The sequence below is a fragment of the Peromyscus maniculatus genome, chromosome 19 (assembly GCF_049852395.1).
Source record: "Peromyscus maniculatus bairdii isolate BWxNUB_F1_BW_parent chromosome 19, HU_Pman_BW_mat_3.1, whole genome shotgun sequence".
NCBI lineage: Eukaryota > Metazoa > Chordata > Mammalia > Rodentia > Cricetidae > Peromyscus > Peromyscus maniculatus.
Genome location: NC_134870.1, coordinates 58926504 through 58935874, shown reverse-complemented (window position 1 = coordinate 58935874; position 9371 = coordinate 58926504). Strand labels below are relative to the sequence as shown.

Here is a 9371-nt window from a genome sequence, read left to right as displayed (position 1 = left end):
AACAACGCTCTCCCTCTCCCTTTCTCTCTCCCCTTTTTCCTTTCCTTCTCCCTCCTCTCTCTCTGCCATTCTCTTGGGAAGACACTTGTCCTTGGATTTAATGCTCCTCTGATAATCCAAGATGATCTCATCTTAAACCACTTACTTTAATTACATCTGTGGAAAAACCACTCCCCCCACACCATGGAAGGCCACATTCACAGATTCTAGGAAGGCCTCTTTGCAAAGGCCACCATTCTACCTTCTAGAGTTCGTTGCCAATCATCTTCCTAAGGTGGAAACTGTTCAGGGGAAAAAATGTCTCCCTGAAGATATCCTGCTGCAAAGCCCCCAAGGGAACAGGGTGCTGGGATGGGGTTAGGAGGTGGGAACTGCTGGCTCCTGCAGAGACCCTTCTGGTACAGGAGCCTGCTGAGCAAAAGAGCCCCCAAACGGATTTTAGTCCAGCAGAGTTTCAGCACTGCCCTGTCTGGACAAGGGTTAAAAGGCACCAGTGGGCAAGGGGTCCACAACATCCTCCCAGAGAGGGCTTTTCCAAAGGAAACTGTATGCGCCAGGCAAAGGCAGCCTACGACTTCAAACCCAGCACTCAGGATGCAGGGGTAGGAGGGTCTCTGTGAGTTGAGGCCAGCCTCGTCTACACAGTAAGTTCCAGGCTAGCCAGCACTACATAGTAAGGCTTGGGTCAATAAATACATAATGAGAGAGGGGGGGGGGAAGGAAAACCTTGGAACAATGTAAAAAAAAAAAGGCAGCTCATTTAGACATTATGACAAATGGATGAATAATAATTCATTTGAGGGACTACTATATATCTCTATAGTTGAGCTAGGGAGTATTTCAATGCTATTTTAAGATAGGGTTTCATATAGCTTAAGCTTGCCTTGAATTTCCAATCCTCATGCCTGGGTGCTGGGATTACAATCACAGGCCTCTTACCTAGCTGACTGAAAGATTTCTGTCTCGTTACAATTTTTTAAAGATTCATTATGTGTGTGAATGTTCTGCTCCATGGATGCATGGCTGATGCGTGAGGTCAGAAGACAGTGTCAGGTCCCCAAGAACTGGAGCTTTAGGAGGTTTTGAGCCACCACACGGGACGGGGGGGGGGGGGGGGGGGGGCTGGCAACTCAACTTGGGTCTTAACTGCTCAGCCAACTCTCCACAACCTGAAAAAAAATTTTTTTTCAAAGCTATAATGTATTTGGTCTTTATTTTTTATTTATTTCAGGACATGGGTTCTCTGTGTAACCCTGGCTGTCCTGGAACTCACTCTGCAGCCCAGGGTAGCCTTGAACTCAGAGATTCATCTGCCTCTGCTTCCTTGGTGCTAGGATAAAAGGTGTGGGGCATCATCACCATAGGGCTTTGTATTTGTAGTTGTTGGGTTTTTTTGTTTGTTTGTTTTCCTTCGAGACAGGGTTTCTCTGTAGCTTTGGAGCCTATCCTGGAACTTGCTGTGTAGACCAGGCGAACTCACACAGCTCTGTCTGTCTCTGCCTGAAGAGTGCTGGGATTAAAGGCATGTGCCACCAACGCCCGGGCCTTGTATTTGTAAAGTCTTTTTTTTTTTTTTTTTTTTTTTTTTGAGTCAGTTTTTGTTAGACCTATAACCAGGCTAACACATGCCATCAGGCAAAGGGCCCTGGCCAAAGTGTGGAAGGCTATTTGTAAGACTAAGTATCAAATATATTTTATGGGTCCAAAATGTAGCATGAGTAGAGTCCCTATCTTAATTCACATGGTTTATAGCTGTATTCTGCAGCTGCTAGCAATTTTAGAGAATTAAAGTGCATTATATGGCTTTGGAGATAATACAATCTTGTTAGATTCACGAGGCGGCATTAACCTATTAAACACAATGTGAGATACTCTGTGTGGCTACTATTTCTAAGCAAAATAGCCATATCTATTTTAATTTTGTAATTTTATTGAAGTTAGCATCAAGTTAAAAAATCTTATGTGCAGCTCATTAATATAAACATGCACAAAATATAAGTATATTATGTACAATACTGTATTTAAAGATCTCAAGTATTCCAGAACAGACAGTACCTCAACACCATTCCTGCTGCTCCAACTAATTCTGTTCTCGAACTTCATGAAAATGGAAACATACAGTATATTTTACTGGTGAGTCCAGCACCATTTGTGATGACACCATCATTTTCCCATTTTACTAGCTATTAGCCTTTATGAAATATGTGAACATACTGGATGTATAAGTCTGTTGCTTGGTTTAGTTAACTAATCAGCTTGTTTATTATTCCATAAATATAATACCGTTGTCATGAATATGTTGTACCTGCCTATGATCCTAGTACTTGAAAGCAGAGGAAAGAGGATGTCACGTTTAGAACCATACTGGACTACAATGTAAGACCCTACCAAAACAAAACAAAACAAAACACAAACCACACAAGCCAGGTCCGTAATCCCAATGACTTGAAGGAGGAAAAAAGTACTTGCTTCAGTTTCAGAACAAGTTCAAGTCTAGCTTGCTGAACTCAGTGAAATTCTTTCTCAAAATCTAAAATAAATAGGGGCTGGAGAAATGGCTCAGAGGTTAAGAGCACTGACTGCTCTTCCAGAGGTCCTGAGTTCAATTCCCAGCACCCACATGGTGGCTCATAACCATCTGTAATGAGATCTGGCACCCTCTTCTGTATGCATAATAAATAAACCTTAAAAAATATTTTAAAAAAATCTAAAATAAATAAAAACCTTTAGTTGTATATGCACCAAGTGTGTGCCTGGTGCGTGTGGAGACCAGAAGAAGGCATTAGATCTCCTGGGACTGGAATTACAGATGCCTGTGAGCAGCCACGTGGGTGCTGGAAATCGAGCACCAGTCTTCTGAAAGAGTAGTCAGTGTTTTGAGCCAATGAGTCATCTCTCCAGCCTAAATTTAAAAAAAAAAAAAATTAAAAGCTGGGGCTATAGTTAAGTAATAGACAATCCTGGGGATACAGACCAGTGGTTGAATGCTTGCCTACCAAGGACGAGTGCCTAGGTTCACGCTGGAATACTGGGAAAGACAAGCCAACAAATAAAAGCAACCCAGAAAGTCTGTATTAACAGATTTTGCCACCAGGAGAGAAGTTCTCAGATCTCTTCTGGACTATTCTTGAATTTGTTTCTGGACTCTATTCCACACCCCTCCCCCTTTTAAAACAAGGTCTCACTGTTTCTCCTCAGGCTGGCCTTGAATATCCTGCAAGTCTAGCAAGGCCCATTTCACCTTACCAGGTTTAACAGCACTTTCTGTCTTATATTGTAATCTTTTCAGGTAGCTCTATCCCAAAGAAATTCTTTGAAGGGTGTGGTGGCAGATGCCTGGAAATTCCAGCATTTAGGAGGTAGAAGCGGCAAGATCCCAGGATGAAAGTTGGGCTGGTTTTTGAGACCATTTCAAAACAAAACAAACCAACCAAATCCCCCCCCCCCCAACAGAACCCAAACAACCCAACTCCAAACATCCAAGCCCAAAGAATGTTCTTTGATGACACAAACGTTCTACTTGTGCTTTCGACCACAAGGCAGCCACTAGCCACGTGAGGCTACCGAGCAAAAGCGGCTAGACACTGAGAAATGTATTTAGAGGTTTTGTTCTTTGCCCCCAGTGCTGGGGGATGAACACGGGGCTTCACCGAATTTCTAATTCCAGAGCTGAGTTAATAGAAAAAAATTTTAAATTCAATATTGGACGGCACAGTTCATACTTCTCTACCCCTTCACAGTTCTTCACTTGATTTTGGCCAAAAGGCCGAGAAGCATCTTCCACATCTCTTAAGATGGTCAGATGATGGTAAGATTTTTAAGCACATGAGTTCACCAACATTGAGTTATCTTAAATCTGAGGCAAAACGATTTCCGGAGCCAGGCGCTTGTTTCGTAGAAGGGGACTTACATGTACTTTGAACAGACAACACTAACTTTGGAGCTGTGAGTCTTATTCTAAACAAGACACTCTGCCAAATGCCTTCTCTTTTCCTATAAAGCTTTGTTTGGCACAAAACTTGTTGGGACCCACATCACAGTAATGTGTTCTCAAGTTGAACAAAGGCCATTAGACCAACCTAAATGCTATTTAAGTAGAACTCAGATCCTGCATTTTAAAATAAACTAAAGACTTAAGGAGAAAAGGAGAACTGGGGCGGCGAGGATGGCGAGGCTGGCTGGTGACTTTCCAGGGACTTTCTCACCTCCTGGGCCAGACTCGGTCCCATGTAGCGCCGGGGTGTCGCCCGGCCCCGCCCCTCCCACCTGGGCACTCTCCGGACCACGCCCCCTCGCGCCCGCCCCGCCCCGCCCCCGAGACGTCCGACCCACGCGGCGCCGAGGCGGCGCGCTGACGTCCGACGCTCCAGGTACTTTCCCCAAGGCCGGCTCGGCTCGACGTGGGGGGGCGGGGCGGGGCGCGGAGCGCGCATGCGCCACAGCGCCAGCGCTCTCCCCGGATAGAGCGGGGCCCGAGCCTCTCCGCTGTGGTGGTTCCGCTCCCGCTCGCGCTCTCCCCGCCGCCATGTCGGCCACCATCGAGCGGGAGTTCGAGGAACTGGACGCTCAGTGTCGCTGGCAGCCGTTGTACTTGGTGAGTCCTCAGGCCCGCGCGGCGCCGGGGTTCTTCCGAGGATCCGAGCTCGCGCCTGTGCCGGCTCCGCGTCGCCTCCCCCGCCTCCCGTTCGGGCGGAAGTGGCGAGCGCGGGCCGCGTCAGGGGCGCGCCTGCGCGGAAAGCCCTCGCCCCTTTGCGAGGCTTGAGACCGGGGAGCCTGGCGGTGTGGCTGCAGGCTGTTGGTCCCGAAGGCGGCGCCACAGCGGCGCCTGCTGGCTGCGTGGCCCGGCCCCGGCGTGTGGTGCGCTGGGTAGCGGTTCGGGGGACGTCGGGAAGCCTCTGGCTTCCTCCCCGACAGCGTTCTTGACGCCCGGTGTTCGGTGGCGGAGCGATGCACTTGGTAGCCAATGCAGCAGCGCAAAGGGCGACGGAGCCCTCGGGCCGGGGCCAGCGAAAGCGAAGCGGGGTGTCCGTGACTTGCCGTATCCCGGGGGCCTGTGGAGATTCGCAGAGCTGGAGCTGGAGCGGCGGCGAGAGCTCCCGAGGGATCGGGGATCGCCAGTCTTTTTCCTGGGCTGCTTTCCCCGGGAGAGTGGGTCATTCTCTGCTGGAGCTTCCCGGAACAAGAAGCAGCTTGGGTTGTCTTATCAGTGATCAAAGTAGCGTCCTCTTTAAAATGTCCTTTGCTTAGGCATACTTTATAAACGTGTGTATAGTGCACCACAGATCTTTATGTGAGTTTTGCTTTGGAGCGCGTTTCCCAAGTGAGTGCACTCATTTTTTTTCAGCCCCAGAGAGGCCACATGTCCATAGGTTGCCGCTGATTTCTGTCATCAGAATAGCCTTACCTACCTATTTAGCTCATGCTAAAAGTGTTCTGTACTCCGAACGTTTGTGATTTTTACAGCTAGTGGGTTACCTTTTAATCCAGGCAAAACTTTCTCCCCTTACAAGTGATTCATTGCTAATCATTAACATATTGCTCCCAAGATTGAATTTAGTGATTGGTGAGTTATTAAATGCGTCTCCTTATGTTTGGGCTCATTCTAACAGTACAAAAAGAAGCTAGAGGGCTGGAGAGATGGCTCAGAGGTTAAGAGCACTGACTGCTCTTCCAGAGGTCCTGAGTTCAATTCCCAGCACCCACATGGTAGCTCACAACCAACTGTAAAGAAGCTAGAAAGCTTGTTTTACCTCTGGATGATTCTGTTTGCCCCCCCCCATTACATTTAATTAAATGACAGTAAAATTTTCTTTGTTTTTTTTTTTTTTTTTTAGTACTTATTTCTTCCCTCATCCCTTTTGTGACAAGGTCTCAGTCTGTAACTCTTGCTGGCCTGGAACTAGCTTTGTAGACCAGCCTGACCTTGAGCTCACAAATCCTGTCTGCTTCCTGAGTGCTGGGATTAAAGGTGTGTGCCACCACATCTGGCTAGAACATATTTTCTTAAACACTTTAGCAACCAATATAATAAACACCCCGATTTGCCATGTTCAGCATACATTAGAATAAGTCACTAGTTTTTATCATCATCATCATCACATGGGGAGGGGGACAGGCAGGTCCTTTGGCATTTGTATGGAGGTCAGAGGACAGCTTTCAGAATTTGGTTGTCCTATACCATGTGGGTCCTGGAGACAGAACTTGGGTCATCAGGCTTGGCAGCAAATGCCTTTTACCCACTGATCCATCTTTCCAGCCCAGGCACTAGTTTCTAAAGAATGTTAGTAAGGACTCTTCCAATGATATAATCTGTGTTATGCTATATTTTGTTTTGTGACAGGTCTCATTGTAGCCCAGATTAGCCTTGAACTCCTGATATTTGGACTTCTACTATCAAAGTCCTGGGATGAATGAAATTGTAGAAAATCTTATATGCAAATTCTAGTTGATTTTTGTCTCTGTGTGTGTGTGTGTGTGTGTGTGTGTGTGTGTGTGTACACCTCCAGGTCTCTTTTCTGTGCTTACAATGGTTTTGGCAGAGACTGCTGCCTCAAAAATGCAAATGATACAAGAAGTACAGAATTAAGAAGGAAAAGATTGCCCAGCGGTACATGCCTTCAATCCTGAAATTCAAGAGGCAAAGGCAGGAGGTCTCAGGTGGTTTTTTTTTTTTTTTAAAGACACCGTTTCTCGGTATAGCTTTGGAGCCTTTCCTGGAACTTACTCTGTAGACCAGGCTGGCCTTGAACTCACAGAAATCGGTCTGCCTCTGCCTCCTGAGTACTGGGACCAAAGGCGTGCGCCATCACCACCCGGCTTCGCTAGGATTTTTAAGCCAACTTGGCCTACGTAGTTCAGGGCTACATAGTAAGACCAAGTATAAAAAATCAAAAAGGTGAGAGGAGGCCTGGAGAGATAGCTCATTGGTTAAGAGGGCTTGTTGCTCTTCTAGAGGGGCTTGATTGATTCCTAGCACCCATAAGCGGCTCACAACTATCTCTAGCCCCTGTTCCTGGGGATCTGAAGACCTCTTCTGACTTCCAAGGACACCAGGTATGTACATGGTGCACATGCAGGCAAAATACCTACACACATAAAATTAGGGGTGTGTGTGTGTGTATGGGTGTATAAAAACAATTTTTAAAGGGCTAGTACTACAAGTTAATTTAGCCTAACTTACTTATTTTTTGAGACAAGGTCTTGCTTAGTATCACACACTGGTTTGAAATTTACTATATAGCCCTACTAGGTTTGGATTTGTGGCAGTCCTTCTACCTCAATCTCCTAACTGCTAGGATTACAGGTATGAGCCACCGTACTTGACTTAATTGGGTATACACACATATAACATTAATGTCCTTGAGAAGTCAGTGAAACTTGTGATTCTTCTTAACAGCAAAAAAAAAAAAAAAAAAAAAGCACTTAATGCTGGGTGTGGTAGCTCAGCCTGTAACCTAACAGTTAGGAGGCTGAAAAAAGCCCGGGGATTGTTGTGAGTTTCAGACTAGCCTGTAGCTGGGCGTTGGTGGCCCATACCTTTAATCCCAGCAGAAGCAGGCAGATCTCCTGGGTTTGAGGCCATCCTGGTCTACAGAGTGAGCTCCAAGCCATCCAGGACTATGGAGTAGGATCTTGTGTATAAAAAAGATTCTAAATAAGTAAATGCCAGTCATAGTGGCACATTCTTTAATCCTAGCACTTGGGAAGTGGAGCCAGAAAAGACCTGGAGTTCCAGGCCAGCCTGCCTAGGGTAATTGAGACTCTGTCAGGAAAAAAAAAAATCTTGCTGTCAAGGTGGCTCTGTGCCTTAACTCATCTGTTGCCAAGCCTGAAGACGACTTGAGTTCAGTCCTCTGATCCACATGGAAGGAGAGAGTTGCCTCTTTTCACAAATTGTCCTCTGACCTCCATACAAGTGCCTTTTTAAGTGCACCCACAATAATAACCCAGTTAAAAATATAGTTTAAAAATTGCAAGGTAGGGGAGATGACTCATTTGGTAAAATGTTTGCCATGGGAGCATGAGCACCAGTGTTTAGATCGCTACCATTTACATTAAAAAGCCAGGTGTACATCTCTGATCTTAGTGCTGGGGAAGTGGAGACAGGCAGATCTCTGGGCTCTCTTGTGAACCAGCCTCCTGAATCAGTGAGCTCCGGCTTCTTTGAGAGACCAGTCTCAAAAATTAAGGTTTGGGGGCCGGAGAGATAGCTCTGGTTAGGAGGACCCTAGTTCGGTTCCCAGCATCCACATCAGGTAGCTCAGAACTGCCTGTAACTCCAGTTCCAGGAGATCTGGCATCTTATGGCCTTTATAGGGAGTGAAATCCTGTGTACAAACACGTATACACACACAATTAAAAATAAAGATAAAATCTTAAAAAAAAAAAGTGTAGCCCTGACAATGGCAAGATGATTCAGAGCCCGTGTTTCCTGCCAAGCTTGACAATCTAAGTTTGATCCTTGGTGCCCACGTGATGGAAGAAGATAACTGACTCCTACAAGTGGTTCCCTGATCTCCACATGCATGCATGGCCCATAAATAGATGTCAGAAAATAAATACAGGGGAAAATGCACCTACTTGTTTCACTGAAAATTCCATACTCCATTGTAAGGAATTCAGAAAACTTATCTAGTACCCAAGATCTTTAAGCAGAACAGTAGTTTGTGCTGGCACTTTCTTTTCCAAGCTCAAGAGCATTAAAACTGTGCTAATTGGTGTTATAGTAAAAGCAAATCAGGAAGAGTTTGTACTTAATGCTTTCTTAGGATTCTAGAGCATCTATTTCCCCATTCCACAGAGAAGGCTATAGACAAGATGTCTGCTGCCAAGGCTCTGATTCAGTGAGTCTCAGGGACCTCTTTGGAAGCTCCTAGTTTGCGTTCTTGTTGGCCTCTTGGTTTAGCAGGTACTGTGTCAGTCTCGTAATCTGAAGGGCTAATCTCAAACCTGGTAAGTGCTAGGTGCTAATAGTTGGCACTGTTTAAAGACAACACTAACCTGGGCAGTGGTGACACAGGCCTTTAATCCCAACACTCAGGAGGCAGAGGCGGGCAGATCTCTGAGTTTGAGGCTAGCCTGGGCTGCAGAATGAGTTCCAGGACAGCCAGAGCTACATAGAGAAACTCTGTCTCAAAAAACCAAAATAAATAAATAGAGAAAGAAAGACAGCATTCATTAGGGTCCAACCTAGTGAGAAGTAGTAAATGGCTCAGCAGGTAAAGGTGCTAACCAAAGCTTGGCTATGCGAGTTCTATTCTTGGAACCCATGTACAGGTGGAAGGAGAGAACTGACTTCACATTCTTCTCTGCCAACACACGTGCTGTGGCATACACACACAATAAATAAATGTTTTGTATGTGAAAGCAAG

At 45.9% G+C, this 9371-nt stretch overlaps 1 protein-coding gene across 2 annotated transcripts in view; it reads left to right on the top strand.

The window, feature by feature from the left end:
• The first annotated feature begins 4365 nt into the window (after window positions 1-4365).
• The window catches only part of Ptpn2 (protein tyrosine phosphatase non-receptor type 2), a 66245-nt gene continuing 61239 nt past the window's right edge, over window positions 4366-9371 (top strand). Inside the window, exon 1 of one of the 2 annotated variants that reach the window (XM_006970076.4) lies at window positions 4366-4594. In XM_006970076.4, coding sequence (XP_006970138.2) covers window positions 4526-4594 — 69 coding nt within the window. In that variant the 5' untranslated portion in view covers window positions 4366-4525. The remainder of the gene's footprint in view (window positions 4595-9371) is intronic. The other variant, XM_006970077.4, reaches the window with a different exon arrangement.